The 23,327-nt window shown below is 38.8% G+C and overlaps 1 protein-coding gene across 1 annotated transcript in view; it reads left to right on the top strand.

Moving 5' to 3' along the window:
* The window catches only part of SLC13A3 (solute carrier family 13 member 3), a 56,356-nt gene extending 46,864 nt beyond the window's left edge, over positions 1-9,492 (top strand). The window contains exons 9-13 of the mRNA XM_060772173.2: positions 779-876; positions 4,851-4,963; positions 6,094-6,255; positions 6,722-6,859; positions 7,806-9,492. Coding sequence (XP_060628156.2) covers positions 779-876; positions 4,851-4,963; positions 6,094-6,255; positions 6,722-6,859; positions 7,806-7,982 — 688 coding nt within the window. The 3' untranslated portion in view covers positions 7,983-9,492. The remainder of the gene's footprint in view (positions 1-778; positions 877-4,850; positions 4,964-6,093; positions 6,256-6,721; positions 6,860-7,805) is intronic.
* The last annotated feature ends 13,835 nt before the right edge of the window (positions 9,493-23,327 follow it).

The raw sequence follows: 23,327 nt of genomic DNA, 5'->3' as shown, positions 1-23,327 counted from the left end.
GTCAAACAAACTTACGGGCTTCTCATGCTTCAGGTTGCATTTTTAAGACTTGTACTAGTTTTGTAGTGCCATGATTTTAGGGCTGCAGGAGGAATTTCCTAATAGAAATACTACGAGTATAGTTTGCTGTCTAACTTGCTGTCGACCTTTGCAGGCGGAAAGACAGAAATTTAGGAACCACTTATGCGGGGAAGCTAATTTAACTAATTTACAATGCCATAAAAAAAATCTCCAACAGTGTACAAAAGAATGAATTGTAGGGGTGATAATGAAATATGATGTATATACTCAGCTTGATCAGTTTATCAGTTTTATCATGTCTTATCATATGTATTTACTGTATTATTATAAGTGTCTTATTTTAACTTACTACGTTGAGTGTGATCAGGTCTTGTCAGGCCTTGTTGTTCTGTTTCTTATTGTGATATGGCCTAAGGGCTAATCAATAAAATTACTACTACAAAAGAATGAGTAAGTACTCCATCTGTGTCACAAGTGGACGGTGCAGTGACAGCTCCCCTGGTGGCCAGACATTGAAGCTGGAAAGTTAAATAGCCTCTGTGTGCCTGTCTATATATGTTGTGTGTCTATGGCACTTAATATTTGCCATGTATATGTGCATTGTGATCTGCCTGAGCCTCCTGTAGGGTGAGAAGGGCGGAATATAAATACTGTAAATAATAATAATAATAATACACTGTGAATTTAAATCTTAACATTCTTTACCAAATTTGACTCTTTTCATTTATATAGAATTCTCACTCTCTTCCTCCACTAGGTATGTCACAGACGCTGTAACTGGAGTCACAATAGTAACAATATTGTTCTTCTTCCCATCAAAAAGGCCAACCCTTAAATGGTGGTTTGACTTGAAAGGTAATTTGCTGTTCTACCAAACCTCAGATTCTATTTATCATCTGTGTTTTCTGTAATAACTGAGCATAGACTGAGCATAGACTTCTACAAACTCTAGGTGTGAGGTTGCGAATTTGACAACTATTAGCCATTGCGAACCTAAGAATTTTCAGCCCAGCAAATGGAGGAGAATTCCTTTTCAGTGAGAGCTTTGGAAACTTACTTGGGAAGATATCAACACACAGAATGCCACAAGCAGCATTGTCAGTCACTGACTATCATGGAATTCTGGGAGGTATTATTGATATAAATAGTTTCATACTGCTAAACTGTACAGTGAATTTGTTTTTCCCTGAAACTTTGTCCCTGGAAAATTGAGGTTTCCATTTTAGCCATTCTGCTTTAGTGAAAATTAATGGATTCCGTTGTCATAATATACTTTCTCCCTCCCGCCTTCCTTCCTGGTGGTGCTTCTCCTCCCTCTGCCAATGAGGTGCTAGAACATTCAATCAAATTCTATTTAAATTCAGGGAGGATTATGTGATTTGATTTGTTTCTTGTTCAGCTAAATGTTGCTGATCTTACTATAAATAAAAACAAAACAAAAAACCCCAACAAACCAGACCTTTGAAAGGAATGAGACTTGAATTCTTCTTTGCCATAAATCTCACAATATTTGAGCTGCGAGTAGAAAATTAACACTGAAAATCCAAAGTACAAACAAAGGGAAAGAAAAAACCCACTTGATGTGCCAAGGTGAAGAATGGCTTCATGCAATGTATTGTGAAACTCACTTGACAAAAGTACCCAATTTACATATTGTCTAAGGCTGCTGTGTGATTTATTGCAGTGGCAACTCTTCAAGTTTCTGGCAGGTCCTGTCCCAATGTTCCCCAGAGATCATTTACCCTTTCTTTAAAATAAGACTTTAAGTAAAGTAAAGGTAAAGGTTTCTCCTTGACAGTAAGTCTAATCGTGTCTGACTCTGGGGGTGGCGCTCAACTCCATTTCTAAGCTGAAGGGCCGCCATTGTCCATACACGCCTCCAAGGTCATGTGGCCAGCATGACTGCATGGAGTGCCATTACCTTCCCACCAGAATGGTTCCTATTGATCTACTCATATTTGCATGTTTTTGAACTGCTAGGTTGGCAGAAGCTGGGGCTAACACACCACTCCCCGGATTTGAACTGCTGACATTTCATTTCATTTAGTTTATTTATTATTTATTTATTTACTGTAGTTATAAACTGCCTTTCTCACCCCTGGGGGGACTCAAGGCAGTTTACAACATACTAATGGCAAAAATTCAATGTCAACATACGGTACACAATGAAATCCTAATAACTAATTGCTACATATAACTATGAACTTAAAATCAATTAAAACAATTAAACATAAAACATACATAAAATGTAAACATTCCGACAAAGTATAACATCGTTGTTGTTCATTCGCTCAGTCGTCTCTGACTCTTTGTGACCTCATGGACCAGCCCATGCCAGAGCTCCCTGTCGGCCGTCACCACCCCCACCTCCTTCAAGGTCAGTCCAGTGACTACAAGGATGCCATCCATCCATCTTGCCCTTGGTCGGCCCCTTTTCCTTTTACCTTCTACTTTCGCCAGCATAATTGTCTTCTCTAGGCTTTGCTGTCTCCTCGTGATGTGGCCAAAGTACTTCAACTTTGTCTCTAGTATCCTTCCCTCCAGTGAGCAGTCGGGCTTTATTTCCTGGAGGATGGACTGGTTGGATCTTCTCGCAGTCCAAGGCACTCTCAGCACTTTCCTCCAGCACCACAGTTCAAAAGCATCTATCTTCCTTCGCTCAGCCTTCCCTAAGGTCCAGCCCTCACATTCGTAGGTTACTACAGGGAATACCATGGCTTTGACCAGGGGTCCTCAAACTAAGGCCCGGGGGCCGGATGCGGCCCTCCAAGGTCATTTACCCGGCCCTCGCTCACGGTCAATCTAAGTATGAAACGATTTGAAAGCACACAACAACAACAACAACAATCATATCTCATCAGCCAAAAGTAGGCCCACACTTCCCATTGAAATACGAAAAAGTTTATATTTGTTAAAATTGTTCTTTATTTTAATTATTGCATTGTTTTAAAGTGTCTTTTGCACTACAAATAAGATATGTGCAGTGTGCATAGGAATTCATTCATGTTTTTTTCAAATAATAATCTGGCCCTTCAACAGTTTGAGGGACTGTGACCTGGCCCTCTGTTTAAAAAGTTTGAGGACCCCTGGCTTTGACTATGCGGATCTTTGTTGCCAGTGTGATGTCTCTACTCTTTACTATTTTATTGAGATTGGACATTGCTCTCCTCCCAAGAAGTAAGTGTCTTCTGATTTCCTGGAAACAGTCTGCATCTGCAGTAATCTTTGCACCTAGAAATACAAAGTCTGTCACGGCCTCCACATTTTCTCCCTCTATTTTCCAGTTGTCAATCATTCTTGTTGCCATAATCTTGGGTTTTTTTTATGTTTAGCTGTAAACCAGCTTTTGTGCTTTCTTCTTTCACCTTGATTAGAAGGCTCCTCAGCTCCTCCTCGCTTTTGGCCATCAGAGTGGTGTCATCTGCATATCTGAGGTTGTTAATGTTTCTTCCAGCAATTTTTACCCCAGCTTTGCATTCATCAAGCCCCGCACATTGCATGATGTGTTCTGCATACAAGTTAAAAAGGTTGAGTGAGAGTATGTAGCCTTGCTGTACGCCTTTCCCAATCTTGAACCAGTCTGTTGTTCCGTGGTCAGCATAACATAATCCTAGTATAAACATTTAAATCTCATGATCCAGAATTCGTATGCCATAGCCATTCTGAGTTGTCATTGCACATGTTCCTTAAATATTCTTTGTACTGCATTATTTAACCTGATGCACCACTGGAGGCTCCAAAATAAGGCTTTAGTTTACAACAACTTCCCATGCAGTTTGTTTAAAAGCAAGTGAGTGCTTCTTAAGAGTGTGAATCTTCTCTTAAACAAGATTCATTAACAACAACAACAACAACAACAACATTTATTTATATTCTGCCCTATATCCCTGAGGGGACTCAGGGAGGATTCCATCAAACAAAAAATGCAAACATCCAATGCCTTGATACAAATGTAGATACACATGCAATCCCAAAATAAACCAACATCTAAGACCAAATTATTCATTAGGAATATGCACCTTCCCTTTTAAAAGAAAAAATGTCAATGAAAGGTAAAACACTGCATTTTTCTAGAAGCTGTAGCAGGGGACCAGAGATAGTTGGAAATATAGGTGGGAATGGAGACAAGCCATGGGGTGCATCCATGATGTCTAATCCTGATATATAAGACTTAATTAATTATTCAGAACTGTCTCAGTGCTTCCCTATTCATATCTCTGTTCTGGGCACAATTGGGCAACAAGTGCAGGGGTATTGAATGTGAAATGTCAGTGGGTGGGAGGCCATGCGTATATGAGTGGTCCTCGGCCTGACATTGCATGTGTACCTCAGAATCAAAACATTTGCCTTTTTTAAAAGTACTGGATGGTTTAGAAAAGCTGACCTTCTATTCTTTGTTTCTGTTTTCCATTTAAACATCAAAAATATCATTATCAGTTAATATCTTCACTTGTTACAGGCTAACAATTTGTGTAGCACATCTTCAGCCTTGGGATGAAACAAACTTCATGTCTGTTTTCATGATTACACATCTGGATTTCATCATAAAATGTCATAAACCGATTTCTAGTACAGGAGATAGGCTCTTAAAACCAAGGTGTCTTATTACCAGATGGATTCTTTAGCTTATACAAGTATTCATTTGGTTTAATTAAAATCTCCCTTTTTAAAGTTCTCAAAGACAGCTATTTTTATGTTAATCCTATATGTTTCTTTTCATATACAAAAACCATCAATTTCTGGAAAATAACGTGGATTTCAATTCTTAGGCCATGATCCCAAGTGTTGCTAAACCCGCTCTTTCTGTGTCACAAACCTCTTTTGTTTAGCACCAAACACTGAGAATGAACCCTTGCTATCATGGAGAAAAGCCCAAGAAAGTGTTCCTTGGAATATAATCCTGTTGCTTGGAGGAGGTTTTGCTATGGCAAAAGGATGTGAGGTACGCCTGTCCAATGCCTTTAATTTTCCAAATGCATTCTTATAGTTTATGATCTTTGTTTTTGTGTCCATAAAGCTTGCATCCAATTAGTGAAAAGTAAGTAGAACGTTGCCTCTCCATCCTCAAAAATAGCTACAGAAATTGGCTTTATTATGAAGTACTTTCTTGTTTTATGTGTAAACATCCATACAAATTCATGGACTGCGCCAAAATGATGTCTCTGACCTTTGTTGCTTGGTCATCTGCATCATTCACCTAGCAGGAAGGGAAGATTCCCCATATGTGGTACAGATGTATAGTAGGTATTTATTTATTTATCATATCAGAAGTGAACTAAAAGTACAGTTATAATGTATTTAAAAACACAAAGTTTAAAAACTTGGCATTATACTAAATGTCCTTTGAACAGTAGCTGGTGTTGCTATAAGAAGGTCCTCCATTGTGCATGTGGTCTGTGGTTTGCTCTTCTCTACACTCACATGTTGTGGACTCCACTCTGTGGCCCAATTTCTTAAGATTGGCTCTGCATCTTGTGGTGCCAGAGTGCAGTCCATTCAGCACCTTCCAAGTCGCCCAGCCTTCCGTGTGCCCAGGGGGAAAGTCTCTCATCTGGTATCAGCCATGCCACTTTTGGACTCTCACTTGCTGAGGTGTTCCTGCAAGTATCTCTGTAGATCTTAGAAAACTATTTCTTGATTTAAGGCATTCATGTGCTGGCTGATATCTGAACAGAGAATGAGCTGGAGATCTCACTGCCTTGGTCCTTTCATTATTGGCTGCTACTTCCCAATGGATGTCAGGCAGTGCAATACCAGCAAAACAATATAATTTCTCCAGTGGTTTAGGGAGTAGACATTCTGTGATAATGCGGCATGTCTCATTAAGAGCTGCATCCACTGTTTTAACATGGTGAGATGTGTTTCACATTGGGCATGCATAGTAGGTTAAATGATAAAATTAGTAATATATGCCCACCTTTCTGTTATTTCCAAGGGGAAGATGGATTGGAATGTTGAGGGGAAGATCTGTTCCTAATTTATTATCTTGTGACAAGAGGTAAAAAAATGGAATATGATTGAATCATTGTAGAATCTCTTACACAACCTTCTAGATTTTCTTCCCTGCTGCAGGAATCTGGTTTGTCCAGCTGGATTGGTAGTCGTCTTGGCCCACTGGAGAACCTTCCACCTCCTGTGGCTGTCATTCTCATCACAATTGTCATTGCGTTGTTCACAGAATTTGCTAGTAACACAGCCACAATCATCATCTTTCTACCTGTCCTAGCAGAACTGGTAAGGGACATTACCACTATACCTTTCAACTATCTGCTCAACGTCTCTAGCATCAGCCTTCCTTCTCATAAGTGAGGTTGATATTGGCACAGACATAAAACCTACATAGGGGGCATTTCATATCTCTTCTGTAAATACGTGTCATAATATAAAGAAAGGAGAGGCTCAAAAGTGCTTTTTAAACGCATACCTGGAAAACATTATCAGGCTGAGAGCCATAAGTTAATGGCCAGCACGTGGTCTCAATAGCTCCATGGTGTGCTACATTCATTGAATGATGTCACCTTCCCTGGTTTGCTTAGCAGATATGTGCTGACAGAAATAATAAAATAAAATAAAATTTGGTGGAAGCATGTACAAAAACTTTGCAGACAGCCATTTTCTGTTATTATTTAGAATTTTGTCTGGTGCCTACAATTCAGCTGATATATTATTGCCCCCACCCCCTTTTTTTTGTTTCTTCAAGGCCATTCGTTTGAAAGTGAATCCTCTCTACTTAATGATACCAGGAACCATAGGATGCTCTTTTGCTTTCATGCTTCCAGTTTCCACTCCACCAAATTCAATTGCCTTTGCTTCGGGTCACTTAATGGTCAAAGACATGGTAAGTTGTTTTAGAGTAGATAGTAAACATTGTTGGTGGCATAAGTGTAGACAGTAGAAGTAGGAAGTTATTTTGGCATTGTGTAAAAAATAAAAGGAATGCTCTGTGGCTGAACTTAGGAGAGCCACTGCCTACTAGAGAATAGTTGATCTGGAAAGACCAATGCCCTGATTCAGGATAAGAAGTTCAATTGACTTCTAAGACTAATTTCAGTGAGACACAAGTATGCTTAATTTTCTCTGGATTGGACCTATTGTTTCCAGCTGATTCCAGCTGAGCCATATCAAGGGAATGCCATGGATTTCTGGATTTCAGTAAGGCCTTCGATGAGATCCCCCATGACCTTTTGGCAAAGAAACTAGTCAAATGTGGGCTAGAAAAAACTATGGTTAGGTGGATCTGGAATTGGTTAAGTGAACAAACCCCGAGGGTGCTCACCAATGCTTCCTCTTCATCCTGGAAAGAAGTGACGAGTGGAGTGCCACAGGTTTCTGTCCTGGGCCCGGTCCTGTTCAACATCTTTATTAATGACTTTATTAATGACTTAGATGAAGGGTTAGATGAAGGCATGATCATCAAGTTTGGAGATGACACCAAATTGGGAGGGATAGCTAATACTCCAGAAGACAGGAGCAGAATTCAAAACAATTTTAACCAATTAGAGAGATGGGCCAAAACTGACAAAAAGATAGGGCAAAACTTGTTTCCGATAGAGCTAACTTGAGGACTGCAGCATAGCCAGCGGTAAGGGCTGATGAGAATTGAGTTCAGCAACATTAAAAAGAATGTGTATTTCCCATCTCTGAAGGAGAGGATAAATGTGTTGAGAATATTCTTGCTTTGTATTTTCTATATCAAACAAAAGGGATGGATGAAGGTTCCTTTGATTCCCACTAATAATTCAGAAACCTTGCTGTATACTTCATCTTTTTGTTTTCCTTCACAGGCAAGGACAGGTCTGCTTATGAATCTGATGGGAGTCTTACTTCTGAGCCTGGCTATCAACACTTGGGGGATGAGCATCTTTCAGCTAGGCACCTATCCTGCTTGGGCCAACATCCATTCAGAAAATATAACTTCACTGTTGGTAGATGTACAGAACACCACATTGAAGTCATTATGAATAAATTATGAACAGAAATTTCTTATTTTGGACAGTTCGTTTAAATCTGAGCACTGAATCAAATCAAGATGAAAGTACAAAGTATGCACAGTAATGGCACTGAGTTGTTGCCCACTCAGCCCAGGACTGTTCTCACATGTTTGTTTTTATAAATATTGGTAAATATTCACTGGATAATCATGCCTTGGAAGACCTTCTCCATCTGAAAACGTCTATCAATCAATTTTTGGTTGGTGTAGACTTTCACTAGTTTTGGGCATTAATTGGTGATCCTGGAAGGTGTTCTTTCCCCATTTCTTCTCTTGTAGAAACAAAGGGAGCTTTTTCTATTTTCTCCCTGGGATCCATCATCTGAACATAGCATTCAAAGGCTACATGAATATTAAAAAATCTTCTCATCTGAATGCAGAAACACGGAACAACAACATGTTGATTTCTCCTGGACCAGAAAACAATGGAAAACATTACAGGTTGCATATTTTTCACCTGACCCCAAAACAAAACAAACAAAACAAAACAAAAAAACAAGAATAGATTTATGATATGATTTGTAAAGGGTGATGGTTAACTGGCTGCACTCCTTGCTTTTAAAAGCAGAAATAAGAAACCTTTGGGACTCTAGGTGTTTTGGTCTGCAATCTGTTATATTTTCCATACTTGATAAAGCTGATGGAAATTGTAGGTTTCCCATTTCCTTTCGAAAGAAGAGCTTGGAGCACAGCTGTGTTGATAAAAGTGCCTTGAAAGATGGCTGAAAGATTTGAACACTTTTGGGGCGGGGGAGGGGATAAGGTGAAAGATACTTTAGAGACAACTGAGAGGGAATACAGATATGAAAAATCAAATCTGGAAGGCATTTATTGAACTTGTTCTACTTAAAATTTGCAGTCTGCTTGTAAATAGAAGAAAAGATCCAGCAAACATGTGATGAAGTAAAATAGTGTGAGGAAAGCTGGAGGCTAAAATGCAGCAGCTGAACAGCCAATTTGATTGAAAAATGAATTCTCAATATCCAAATGGGTTATTGTGACAAATTCTCAGATCATAGTATCATCTCTCAAAATTGCAGAAGAATTGGTGACATTTTATTTGACCTGGGATGCTTTTTCTTGTACATTGCAATGGGAACTACTAAATGGGGCAAAATATCAAAGTATAAAATCATGACTACAAATTTATTTTTGTCTCAAACTTTTCCGTATTTGCTGCTGCAGAACTGATCTTGCATTTATTTTATTTTTTGCACATTCAGCCTTCTTTTCTCTGATTGAAATTTTTAACTGAGCTGTTAATTGGTACTAAAGATTTGCAATTGTTCCCAAATAACTATATACAGTATATACTGTGACCTACCAGAATGGATTTGATTCAGTATTTGGAAGTCTCCCATTCGTAAAGTCTCCCATAAGTTGAAGTCAGGTTGATGGCATGCAAGAAGAGCAACTGAGAAAAAGGGTTAAGACAGGGTGTTAGCTAGGTATTTAGTTTCAATTATCAATTGAATAAGCTGTCTATGTGAATGGAAATATGTGAGTGACACAATTTCACATAGAAATGATAGAGAATAGGTTAGAGGATAGTGAAAGAGGAGAGACAGGACAGTGCCTTGGAGGAGGGACAGCACATGATTCATCTAGAGACAGGTTATACTGATCCTTTTACCTCTTGAGCAACATACAAAATTTGGAGTGTGGAGTTCAGCAAATGGTGTTTCAAAAGTGGCAGACCATAGGGGACAATGTGAACAGCAAACATTTTCTGAAAGTAGCAACAGCCCCTAAAATGCAATGAAAAACTTTATCAATTTAAGGCACTTCTTTAATGTACAACTGTCCATCATGTACACAGTTATCCATAAATAATGGAATATAGGAAAATGCCTTCAACTGAATATTGTCTTTAACTGGGAATAATCAGGGGTACTTGGTGGTTACCATACTAGTGAAGAAGAAGCAACCATAAATTTTAATTAAGATTTCAGAGAAATTGGGGAGAGGGAATCCTAGCCTCCATTAGGTTCAATGCTTTGCACGTTTCCTTTAAAGTTTAGACTAAAGGCCAGAATGGATTTGCCATCCTAGTGACATAGGAGCTGCTGGCAATGTCTGTAAAGTTTTTGCAGAAATCTATACCAACCCTTTCTCAAGAAGTTAGGCAATTATTACATCATATATTTGTGAAAGACTTTCCAAATACCATTGGCTGTTTACTATGAAACTCTTTGCTTTCCACTTATTACATGATATTTAGAAGTACAGCTTAATTGACCAGGAACTTTTCAAATCTGATTTTGATTCAAAGGCTAGTGGAGAAAATGTTAAAGAGTAGTTCAACTCCTACACATGCAGGCACACACATGCCCACTGTCTTCTTAGCCTGGCCTATTTTGCAGGGGTGTTGTGAATATTAAGTAACTCATTGAAAATAATGGTAACAAATACTATAAAAGGACAATTACTTCTCAATTGTTGAGGTTTGGATGGGAGCAGCTAAATCTTTGATCTCATTTTCTATACATTTGATTATTGGGTACTTTCAATGAAAGTGTTTGTAAATGGACAGTGATTCTAATCACCGCTGTAAGCATCTATGTATGTTATATTATTCATGTGTACATAAGGCATGGACTTAATTTCATGGAAAGATGAATGATGAACATGTATTTTGAAAGGCATGACTGAGAGAAGATCTATAGGAGGGAAGCGAGGGGACAAAAGAGGATTCTTGCTGTGGCACAGAATGTGAATTCAGTGCCTTTATAATTTTCTGTAAGTTGTAACCATCTCTTTTGGGGAATCTATTTCAGAAGCATAACTGGTAAATACAGCTATTGGATCCAATTTGATGTTTCTATCTCTCTCTCTTTTTTTGTTTAATCGTAGTCTCTGATATGAAAATAACATAAACATTGCATCATGAATACACAGCAGCTAGAGGTCAAGCTGAAAGCATTCACAAAGCCCAGTGACTATAAGGACTGAAAATATAATGTACCGATTGCACCTTGTTTGCACTGTTATATTCTGTATGCATGAATCATATGCATGCATGCATGTGCCCATAAACTATGTTAAATTGGTGGAGACTCTACAACAGGGGTCCTCAAACTTTTTAAATAGAGGGCCAGGTCACAGTCCTTCAAACTGTTGGAGGGCTGGATTATAATTTGGGAAAAAAATGAATTAATTCCTATGCACACTGCACATACCTTATTTGTAGTGCAAAAACACTTAAAACAATACAATAATTAAAATGAAGAACAATTTAAACAAATAGAAACTTATTTCAATGGGAATTGTGTGCCTGCTTTTGGCTGATGAGATAGGATTTTGGTTGTTGTTGTGTGCTTTCAAGTCATTTCAGACTTGAGTGAGGGCCAGGTAAACGACCTTGGAGGGGCACATCAGGCCCCCAGGCCTTAGTTTGAGGACCCCTGCTCTACAAGATATTCAATCATTGAGAAACCAGAGCAAAATGTGCTATAGCAGGATGTTTTTCCTGCAAAGACAACATTTTTGCAGTTTAATAAACCTTTCTCATGTGTTTATGATAGAACTAATTAGGAAATCACATTTATAACCCAGGAACAAAAATCATAGCCCAGGAGAGGAGGTGTTTCTTATCACAAAGAAAATGGGGGAGGAACAGTAGATGGGAACAACTCTCTCTACAATATGACAGAAAATCAACTGAGAACTATTGAATGAAATGGATAGTTTGCTAGTATGTAAAGGAGGTAGGAAAATAGTCTATTTAATTTCAAAACAGAGTATGCCTGAGCTGTATGGTAATCTACTCTTCCAAACACTTGACATGTGCAGTGGGATGAAGTCTTTGGTCATATTTGACAGGCAGACCCACAGTGGAATACCAACATCTGGCCACAGGGAGTCAGCATTGTTTCAGGCAGATGGAAAAGAAACTTTTCATTCTAAATATATCATTCATATGCATGAAATGTACTCAGAAGAGATCTCCTCTTAAATCAAGGAAAAATTGTGCACAGTGGGGGGGGGGGGGTACAGTTTAAAAATCAGTATTTTTCCAGCCTCTGACTTTCTGTAAAAGGACCCATGGGAAACCCTGATTAACATCTTCAAATTTTTCCAGAAATTTTCTTTATGAACTTCGCCTTTTTCATCTGCCACACTGAATAAACCAGTTCACGTATATAGCATACACCTACCACATAGTTTACTGCTTTAACATTCATGATTGGTATTCCTCAGGGCTTTTTTCTGAGGAAAACAGCAATCCTGCTGCAGGGTGATGGCCGTAATGCTTGTCTGAGGAACAGACTTTGTTCCATAACTAACCATGGATTGGAGTGGGCAAACTGAGGAGTGCACACATCTATATATAGTCTCCATTACTTAGAAATAATAGTTGGAATCCTCTTGGAAGCTTACATCTTCCTTCTTTCTTCTTTATAAAGGTCAAAAGTGCTTTTTAAAGAAAGAAATACATTTTTATCCAAAGACCTATTTCTAAGCAAAGTAGACAATTTGCCCATTTCTGCCATTTCACAAATCTTCAATATTCCATCTTATAAGAATCAATATAATAAATGCCGGACATGCAAGGAAGAAATGGGAACTTTTTTCTACTCTTGGTGGGCCTGCAAAGTAGTTAAAATATTGGGAAAAAATACATGAACGCTCCCCAAAAATATTAAAATTGAAGTTTGAATTTAGGCCTGAATACTGTTTATTAAACCTGACAGATTTTGAGATCGAGAGAAATAAGGATAAAATGTTCTACTATCTGACCTCCGCAGCAAGAACACTACTAGCCCAGAAAAGCCACAAGAAAGAAATCCCAATGACAGACACCTGGATAATAAAATTACTGGACTATATGGATATGGACTCCTTAACTTTTCTATTACAGGATCAGAAAGATAGGTGCAGGATGGACTGGATATCATTTAAAGACTATCTCCAGGAAGAAAATTCACAATGCAGATAGAATAGTTTGTGCAAAATTATGAGAACTTTAAGAAGAAAGGAAAAACTCCCTGTGGAATGGACTTGAAGATAAAGGTCCCCCCTCCTTCCCTTTCCTTTCTTTCCCTCTTTTTTTCATATTTTCCCCTTTTTCCTCCCTTGTCACCAAGATTCCCACCTCACCATCGTACCCCAAATTTTAATGTTCAGTTACTTAAAAATTCAATAAAGATGATTTTTTTATTTAAAAAAATCCATCTTCTTTTCTTGATATCTCTGACAGAAATTTGTTGTTATTTTGGCTGAGATCCCTTCCAATGCTGGTCGACTGCAATTTCCACCAGGAGATTTGTGCTGGTTTTGGCGCAAACTGGAAGCCAGCCAGGTAATGGTACTACTCCACAGCCAATGGGTAGCTGTATCGGTTGTGATGTGTGTGGTCAAATTGCGCCATGGTGCCATCTGGATGGTTTTGCACAACCTGAGAATATTTTCCCAAGGAAACACTGGATACATCTTTGTGCAACATGCCAAATCATACTTCTGTTGGTGGCTACAGCATGGCACCAGCAAGATTCAAGCCATTTTTAGAAAGTACTACATTACATTGCTCATTCAGATGCTTGATATTTTTCCTCTTACTCTCCATCAATTAAAACAAAAACAATTCATGAATGATAAAGAGAATGGCATAAAAGGGCATCGTGTTCAAAATGGCTCTAAAAATACCCTAAATCCTCTTTAAAAATAAGAGGTTTTTATTTGCATCGTGCATATACCTTTGCAAGAAATGCAAATCACAAGAAGTGAAACAATTTGAATGGGTTGCAAGATATACTACATATAAAAAGTAACTGGAAGGGATTACAGCACTCTTCATATCCTACATATGCAGATTCAATCACTCACATCTTGAAAATATCACACTCCCTCCTAAAATCCAAAAAGCAAACCTTGACTTTCCCATTTTATATAAGGAACACCATTTGATTATGCCATTGTATATAATGAGACTTATAATGAGGGGGGTGGGGGTCCAGGGACCAAACTCTCAGCAGATAATAAGGGACAACTGTGTTGTTACATCATTCTTGTTTCTACATTATTTTGGAAATGTAACTTCATTATGTTCTGGTTGCAAAAAAAGGAACACTATTATTAATTCAGTACTGCTTTCTCTAAAGTAGCTAGTGGGAATCTTGGAACATAGGAATCTGCCTTATATTGGTAGACCATCTACATTAGTACAGTATGACCCCCATGTTTTCCATGGATAATAGATATTGGGATTCTACTGTATTAGTAAGTGGGGAACTGTGGCTCATCTTGGGGAAAAGTTTTGCATGTAAGAAATCCCAAATACAATCAGAGCTGGGAGGGTTTCTTCTGAAACCTTGGAGAGCCAATGCCAGATGCTGGCAAATGGAAAAGTGGTCTGACTCAGTGAAAAGCAGTTTCTATGGCAGCAGTTGCTCAACTCATTTTTTCCAGTTCCGCTTGGAAATATAATGAGAATTAAACATGGGACTTTAGCATGCAAAGCGTGTGCTTCATTTGAGCTACAAGCCTTTGCAGAGAGGAAATGATCAATACTGGAAATTCCATAACCTATTGGAAATAAGTGCACCATAACCTTATTGAAAAGGTAAAAATGATGTCACATCCGTTTGGCAAATGTGAATCTCCATGAACATGTGGAGACCACCTTTTGAAAAGCATTAGTCAAGAAAAGCATGACCTTGTTAGAAGTCAACCCTTTGAACAAGTGATATTCACAAGCATTCATGTAATGGCACATGGGTAACTCTGCTGTTAAACTGAAGAATCATGTCTTTAAACTGCCAAGGATAAAGACATGCCACTACAAAAATATATTGGTTGAGCAGAGGATGGTTTTTTCTTTGAAGTTTCAGTTATCCAAAAAGATATACACTCCCTTGAAACTGCTTAGTTAAAATATGCACTCAGAGATTAAAAACAAAGTCTTATTTGAGGTCTGATGCGAAATAAATATAAAAATGGAGTCCCGTGTCTGAAGCCCCTCCCACACTAAAGAGGTACAGTCAAACTGGCAAACCAAAATCTACATACAGTATAAGTTAACAGTTATACACATTTACAAACAGTTAGTGGAGGCTTGGAAGGCTGCTATTTCCAACATCAAGTGCCAAAAAGTAGTGGCTGCCATCATATGCATGTGCTTAGAAAGCCACTTAATGCTCAGTTTGTATAGCATTTTCATAGCAAGGCTTTTCACTGATTAAAATGCTCTAGATTAAGAAATATCTCCTTTTGTTTGTTTAATTTGGAAAATGTAATCTCAGACAGTGAGTGAAACTTAGGCCCTGGTTTTATACATTTGGTAAGACTGAATAGAGAATGACTATGCCTATTTATATTCTTATGAATGAATGTTTAATTTCTAGTAATAAAATTGTATTCAAATCTGACAACAGAGCAATACTTTACATCTCAAAAACTCAAACCCTTATCTCAGTTGTGTGAAGAAATACCTGTTGTGGTCTAGTAAATAGACACTTATCTTGTTCATAATTAACCTTTTCACTGCTAAGCTCTTAATTGCTAATGAACCCTTGCTGGCTGTTGTACACTAATGTGGATGTTTTGTTTAGATTTATGTTATTATAGAATTTGGTCTGATTACATGTTGTTTAACTTATTGATGTCAGGTTTAATTTACTGATGTTAGGTCTTAATTTGATGTTTGGCTTTAATGTTACTTTTATATGTGGGGGCTTCCTGGGATTTTATTGTGTGTTTTATATAGGCATTGAATGTTTGCCATTGTTATGTTGGAATCCATCCTGAGTCCCTTTGGGGAGATAGGGTGGAATACAAATAAAGTTATTATTATTATTATTATTATTTGAAACACAACAAGATTAGTACACAGCAAACAAGATCACGTTGCTGACTGTTGTATTGGATCCTATGTCGGACGCTTCCCAGTGTCTAGGACTGTGTGATGTATAGGTGAATATAGGATGGCCTTTTGCAGCTGACAAAGGTAATTTGTTTAAGTGCAGGCCAAGGTCTTTAGGCACAGCACCCAGTGTGCCGATCATCACTGGATCCACCTTTACTGGCTTGTGCCAGAGTCTTTCGATCTTTAAATCCACATATTGTGTCACCTTTTCCAGTTGTTTCTCTTCAATCCTGCTGTCACCTGGGATTGCAACATCGACAGTCTATACTTGGTTATTTTGTTGTTGTTTCATAGTCTCTTATCAAAAACAGTTCTGGAGCTCAGAGATAGCCTCAGACAACCTCCCATGGTTGTATTTGCCTGAAAAATGATCATAAAGGAGGAATTTGCTCTGAACAAAATGTTGCAGCAGGGCTGAGTATGTAAACAAATATCAATATCAATCCCTTAGCCAAAAAGAACAAATTAATAAAGCTTAATAGTGCATGAATAATCCCTAATTAGATTCTAAGAAATGCAAGAGGCAGCACTACTTGACTTTGATATTACACAGCTGGGACACACATTTCATAGGAGGATTGATTTTATAGAGACAAAAACTTGAACTGTAATAGGCAACTCTGTACAATTTTATTCATTGAATAGCCTTATTAAGAGAGCAGTATCCAGTCATAATAGTCTTTCACAGCTTGGATCAAATTGGAGCTGGAACATCTCTGTCTCCTTTCCTCATCAGTCAATAGGCAAAAAAAGAAAGAAAGAAAAAGAAAAAGAAAAGAAAAGAAAAAAAGAAAAAAGATGGGGCATTCATGCTACACAATTATAGCCCTTTGCTTCCACTTTAGCACCTTACAAACTATAAATCCCATAATTCTATAAGATGCACCTATGGTAATTGAAGTGGAACCATAACACTATCAATGTGTAGTGTGGAAGGTCCCAGAAAACTGAAAGTCAACACAGATTTGGATATGTGTTTTTGTATTTTTAAATATGTTGTAAACCGCAATGAGTCGCCACACAGGCTGAGATATTAGCGGTATACAAGTGTACTAAATAAATAAATAAATAAATATGTTAATTCAAATGCAGAGAGACAAGCAACTCCTGCTGTTTCTATTGACATACAAAGCATCTAACACAATGAGAAATAATGTCATCTTGTTTTCTTTTGCAAGGTCACAACCAACAAAATTAATTTCAGCAGGGATCAATGTAAGGTACTACATTTGGGCAAGAAAGCAGAGGGTGCATCTTCACTAGACAATTAATGCAGTTTGACCCCACTTCAACTACTATGGCTCAAAACTATGGAATCCTGGAAGTCGTAGTTTGGTGAGGCACCAGCACCACTTGGCAGTGAAAGTTAAAAGACCTTGTTTTCAAACTAGAACTGCCATGCTTCTATAGCACTGAGCCATGTCATTTAAATAGTATCAAATTGCATTAATTTGGCAGTGTAGCCAAGACCACAGTGTTTTGGCAGTCTGTGCCTTACAAACTGTAATAGTTTCCTCTTTTCTGTTGCAGTGTGTGTGGCTGTGTGTTTTGGAAAAGGCTAGTTCTATCTTTAAATCACTTTGTGGTCGGAAACTCAGCCAATTAGTACAATTTCTTTTCTTAGTATGCCACTCAAAAGATTCCCCACTAGATTTCTTTTCCTATTTTCAAATCCTCTGTTTCTCTCTTCTGTTCCCTTCATAATATTACAAACAAATCTACAGAATAATTATCCATGACCTGGAAATATTTTTAAACACATACAAAAGCAAACCTTGATTTTGCTGTTATGCAAGGGACATTCACTATATCATTGAATATAACGGAACTAGAGCATCTACATCTTTTGGTATTTACAAGGGATCCTGGAACCATCTCTTCACAGATACCAAGGGTCTGGAATATTTATTATCATATTTACTTTGTTTGATTTTCCCGTCTTCTGTTGTTTTAAAGTTGGCACTTTACTTGCTTTAAGACCCCTCCCACCATGTTTCCTTTATTAGACAAGAATTTCTCCTCCTGCAATGACAAAAAGGTACACAGTAGGATGCCAATGAAGAATTTTTAAAACATTTAAACTAGTACAATTAATGGAGCTTGATACCACTTTAACTGCAGTGGTTCAATGCTGTAGAATCATGGGAGTTGTAGTTTTACAAGGGTTTTCACCTTCTCTTCCAGAGTACTGGTACCTCACCTTATTCCCAAGTTGAGTTCAGTTGCCAGAACTAAACTCAACGGCAGAGGTAGTCTGCCTTTGATGATCAGAGCTATAGAAAAATATGAATAAGAGAAAGCTATTGCCCTCTTATTCTGTTTCTAGGCTTCCCAATATGGTTTCTACTGAGTGTACAGAATGATGAAGATTGTCCCATAGTCTTGTTCAGCATAGGTCTTCTACTACTGTCATAGTTTTTCACTCCCCATGGAGAGGGATGCAGCTGAATCGATGTGAATACTAATGGAAAAGCTCTCAAAGGAGGAGTCCTTCTCCCCATTTCCGCACTCAGTTTCAAAAATATGCCCATTTAAGGAGACATTTTTGTTTTTGTTTTAAAAAGGAACAATGATGGAGGTTCTGCAAATGAGCAATAGCAGAAGATGCATTCAAATGAATTCAGTCCATCTATTTGTTTCTCAGGAAGAATCACACAGCAATTTCGAAAGAAAAGAATTTCCTAATATGTAATGATTGCATCAAGGAACAACAGTGTAATATTGATAATGAATACTACCCACACAGTCAGTACATTTGCACTTCCTCCATGTGTTCTTGAGTCATTAATTTGGGAAATGTACATTTGAAGCTCTTAACTCATGGATGGAACAAACATCTCAGCTATTCATACCAAGTTTACTCTTGGTGTGAATAGGGTAATTCTTTACTGAGTGAGCCTTTTCTGGGCCAGATCTACTTTTAAAATTCTACCTGTCTAATTTGCAATCTATTTTTTAATTTTGAATTTTTGGAGCCCCTGGTGGCACAGTGGGTTAAACCACTGAGCTGCTAAATTTGTTGACCGAAAGGTCGCAGGTTTGAATCCAGGGAGTGGTGTGAGCTTTTGCTGTCAGTCCCAGCTTCTGCCAACCTAACAGTTTGAAAACATGCAAATGTGAATAGATCAATAGGTACTGCTCTGGCGGGAAGGTAATGGTGCGCCATGCAGTCATGCTGGCCACATGACGTTGGAGGTATCTATGGACAATGCCGGTTCTTCAGCTTAGAAATGGAGATGAGCACCAACCCCCAGAGTTGGACACGACTGGACTTAATGTCAGGGGAAAAATCTTCACCTTTAGCTTTAATTTTCAGTCATGGTGCAGATTGCCACCTTGATGCTTTCAATTCATCTGGTAACACTAAATTAGGCATGATGTTGATGTGCCCAAGAGTTTGTTAAACAGCAGGTAAGGAGAAAATGTGGTAGTCTAAGGTTTTTGTTATTCAATATGGTAATTAATGCTGTCACCCTCATAGTCTTCCTCTGGTACCAGACCACACCATAAAATTGTAGCTAAACTAGTCTATTTATTTATTTATTTATTTTAAAAGCCAGCACCATACAGATGACACCATGATTCAATGTTTCATTCGATTTAGGTAATAATAACAGATTTGATCCAAGTCCATGAACATTAGAAGGAAAATTAGCATATTTAAGATTAGTAGGTATATTGATATAATACATGTAATCTAAACTTGGATTTATACAAAAAGTGTTTGCAGTTATATCTAGCTGTGGGGTTATTTTATTTTAAAAAAGTAAATGTTTGCGGAAACAGTGCAGAGTTTTTTATAGACAGTTTTTTTCAGTGTCCCTCCTCTGGTGATGACACTGTCAGAGGTTTTATACAATAATCTTTGTAATTGCATCTCCCCCTATGAACCTGCATGGCATCTTCTGGGGAGGCCCTTCTCTCACTCCTCCCTCCATCACAAGCATGGCTGGTGTGGACGAGGGAGAGGGCCTTCTTGGTGGTAGCTCCCCAGTCCTGGAACTTTCTCCCCAGGGAGATCAGATCGGCCCCCACCCTATCCACTTTCCATAAACAACTAAAAACGTAGAGGTTCCACTGTGCTTTTGACTAATCAGTTCACGAGATAATTTTGGCACCCCCAACCATAATTCAATACCTAGTTCTTGCACTTTACCATTGTCGTTGCCCTACAGTTGTATTGCTCAGATTGACTTGGCCCTTCTAGCCCAAACTTATCATCTGGCTTTTGCACTTTCCCACCAGCCCTGTCCTCGTAACTGGATTGCACAAGCCCCTGCTTCGCCCCTTAGCTCAGTATATGGCCACTAGGTTAGGCTGCTGGTTGTTGTTGATGGTTATATTTTTTATGATGTTTGTATTTGTGAATTTTACTGTGTTATATTTTAATCTGTGTTTGACCGGGCTTGCCCCCATGTAAGCCGCACCGAGTCCCTTCAGGGAGATGGTGGCAGGATAAAAAATAAAGTTGTTGTTGTTGTTGTTATACTAACCTAAAATCACAGTATGACATAGCAAACAAGATATATATGCTGGATTTTATATTACAAAAAATCACAAGTTGAACACTTCCCAAACGTTTAGTACTGTGTGATATATTTTCAAATGATGTGTGCAGATCCAAGTAAGGTGGGCTTTTGCAGTTGACAGATCATGATTTTGTCAATGTTTCTTGTTTCCAAATGCTGGCTGAGATATTTTGGCACGGCACACAGTGTGCTGATTACCACTGGGAACACCTGTACTGGTTTACGCCAGAGCACTTGCAGTTTGATTTTGAGGTCTTGATAATGGCTGAGTTTACCCTGTTGTTTTCTGTCAATTCGACTGTCACCTGGTATATAATCCAAACTTTTTTTTTCTTTTCCACAGTCGTTGATGTCTGGTGTATTTTGTTCCAAAACTTTGTCAGTTTGGATTCGAAAGTCCCACAGTATTTTTGCGTGTTATTTTTCCACCACCTTTCTACAAGTTCTTTACTACTGGCAGATAGTACTTGTGACATAAGTTCCAGTGAATCTTTTGGGCCACATAGTTGTGCCTCTGTTTATATTCCATCTGTGTGATTTTCTTGCAGCAGCTGAGGATATGATCAATGTTTTCAGCAACTTCCTTGCACAGTCTGCATTTTGGGTCATCCGCTGATTTTTCAATCCTGGCCTTAATTGCATTTGTTCTGGAGGCTTTCTCCTGGGCTGCAAGAATCAGGCCTTCTGTCTCCTTCTTCAGTGTTCCATTCTTCCTCTTCCTCTTGGACTCTAATAATTCCAGTTACAGAATCAGTTACTCATAGATAGGTGTAGTGGACTTCTGCAGTAACAAGAACATAGATACAGAGTTGTCCTTTCCAAAAATATGAAGGAAGGCTTTTCTCTTCTTTAGTTGCAACAATATATACAAAAATCCAACCCCACCCTTCTCTCACACACGCAACTTTTATACTTCCCCCATTGCATCAGCCTCCACACCCTGATTATGGTGACACAGTACTTTCATATTTGGTTTGGCCTTCAGTATTAACTCTGTTATCACTTAAGAAATGCTAAGCAATTTACACATTCTGACAGGCACCTGAGGTAGTTTTCACTCCTGAACCCCCTTAATGATGCCACTGGTCTCCACAAACATGGAAGGATGAAGTTTTTAGTTCTTTGTCTCTCTTTGTTATGGTTCTGATGAAGACCATGTTCTCCAACCTGTTATTTGTATTTCAGGGAAGCCTCTCTGGCATCCATGGGAGTTTCACTTGAAATGCAAACAGCAGCTTCAGAGAGGTGCTGCAGTGAGAGAAAAAGAATTAAATCCCACTTCAACAGGCCAGAACAGAGTTTAGAAAAAATGTTTTTGGAAACCTCTAGTTTCCACAGTCATGTTTGAAATATTTGAGGCAGTACATTGTCATTATGCATGCAGATATAAGGAATGTGCTAAAATCAGTTGACAAATAATGGAGTATTTAAAGGCATCCAGAGTGGCTTAGAGATCTTTAATCTGACACTTCCCCATGCTCAGGTTGCACTCCAAATTAGACAGGACATGCAAAGAGAAAGGATGACAGTGTGTGTATGTGGGACTAAGTTCAGATGATCCTGGCTGTTCTTCTCTGTCTTAGATGCCACTTGGCAAGGCTGGTTGGAATGAGGCCAAAGTCTCCCACTAGCTCCTAGCAGTTAAAGTGGCATCATTGAGCCATCACTGTGTAGTGTAAGAGACCACTGTTCCTCAACCTGCAAATGCTTTAGCCTTCTGAAAAAGAAACATTTTAAACTCTTAGTCAACTTAGCAGTCTTCTCTAAACAAGTTCTACTGCAGTAGAAATATAGGCAACTTCTACATGTAGAAGCTGGGGCACATTTCCTTCCTCGAACCTGCAATAGAATACCACTGAATTTAGTATCACAGCCCTATGTCTCCATCAGCATACTTATTAGGAATTGACAGGGGCCACTGGCTGGATGGCTGCTTTCCCTGGAGCTCCACAATGAGAAGCTGCAAAGATTCATTATTACTCTCCTGGCCAGATTAGGACAGTTGGAGGCTATGTCTTCATAATGTTAACCATTTCGGGGTGCCTTTGACAGTGGTAATAGACCACCCTATTAGAAATCTGAATCTTCCAGAAGCCAGGAACTGTCCCTGGTCCTTAAGCTCTCTAACTGGAGGTCAGCTGTGACTAGCGGTGCTGCAGAATTTGAAGAGGCACGAATTGAGGACAAAAGAGAGAAACATGCCAAGAGGAAGGCGCATCAAGCCAACCCTGACCGGGATCGACTTCCACCTGGAAAATGATGTCCTCACTGCAGGAGAACATGCGGATCAAGAATAGGGCTCCACACCCACCTGTGTGGAGCCCAGACCCACCACCAAGACACTACACTTGGAGGACCATCATTCTCAGGCTACAAAGGATTGCCTAAGTATGACCTTCAACCCCATCACAAAGGCCACTGAAATTGCCACACATCATGGTGATTCCAGGAGTGCACGTTGGGGACTGGGGAACCTGTCACCCCACACCCCACATTGCCCAATTCAATGTCCCACGGGGGGGGGGGGGGAAGCATCAACCGCCCAGCTTCTCCCCATTGTTCCTGGCAGAATACGAGAAGCCTCCCATGTTGCTGCAGTGGTGGCATGCTCCACTTTGCCTTCCCTTTAAGCACAGGTTGTTTGAGAATAACAAACTAAAGGAATAAGCTAGTTCAGAAAGTGTCTGTTAATTAAAGTAATGGGCAGAAAGAGAGTGTCAGATCTTAAATATATGCAATGATGTAACCTCACCTTTTTGCCTTTGACCAATTTGTTAGATAGTAACTTAGAAAGGCTTCAAAGGCATCTTTACATTGTTTTACCTATAAAAGTAAATGCTACTGCGCCACTGATGGCTCCATCTTTTTGGCGCCCACAGGTTCCGTGTCTTTTGTTTTTTTCTGTTTTCTTTCACCTTTTTTC

This window comes from Anolis sagrei, chromosome 4, assembly GCF_037176765.1.
Source record: "Anolis sagrei isolate rAnoSag1 chromosome 4, rAnoSag1.mat, whole genome shotgun sequence".
NCBI lineage: Eukaryota > Metazoa > Chordata > Lepidosauria > Squamata > Dactyloidae > Anolis > Anolis sagrei.
This window is presented reverse-complemented; position numbering and strand designations above follow the sequence as displayed.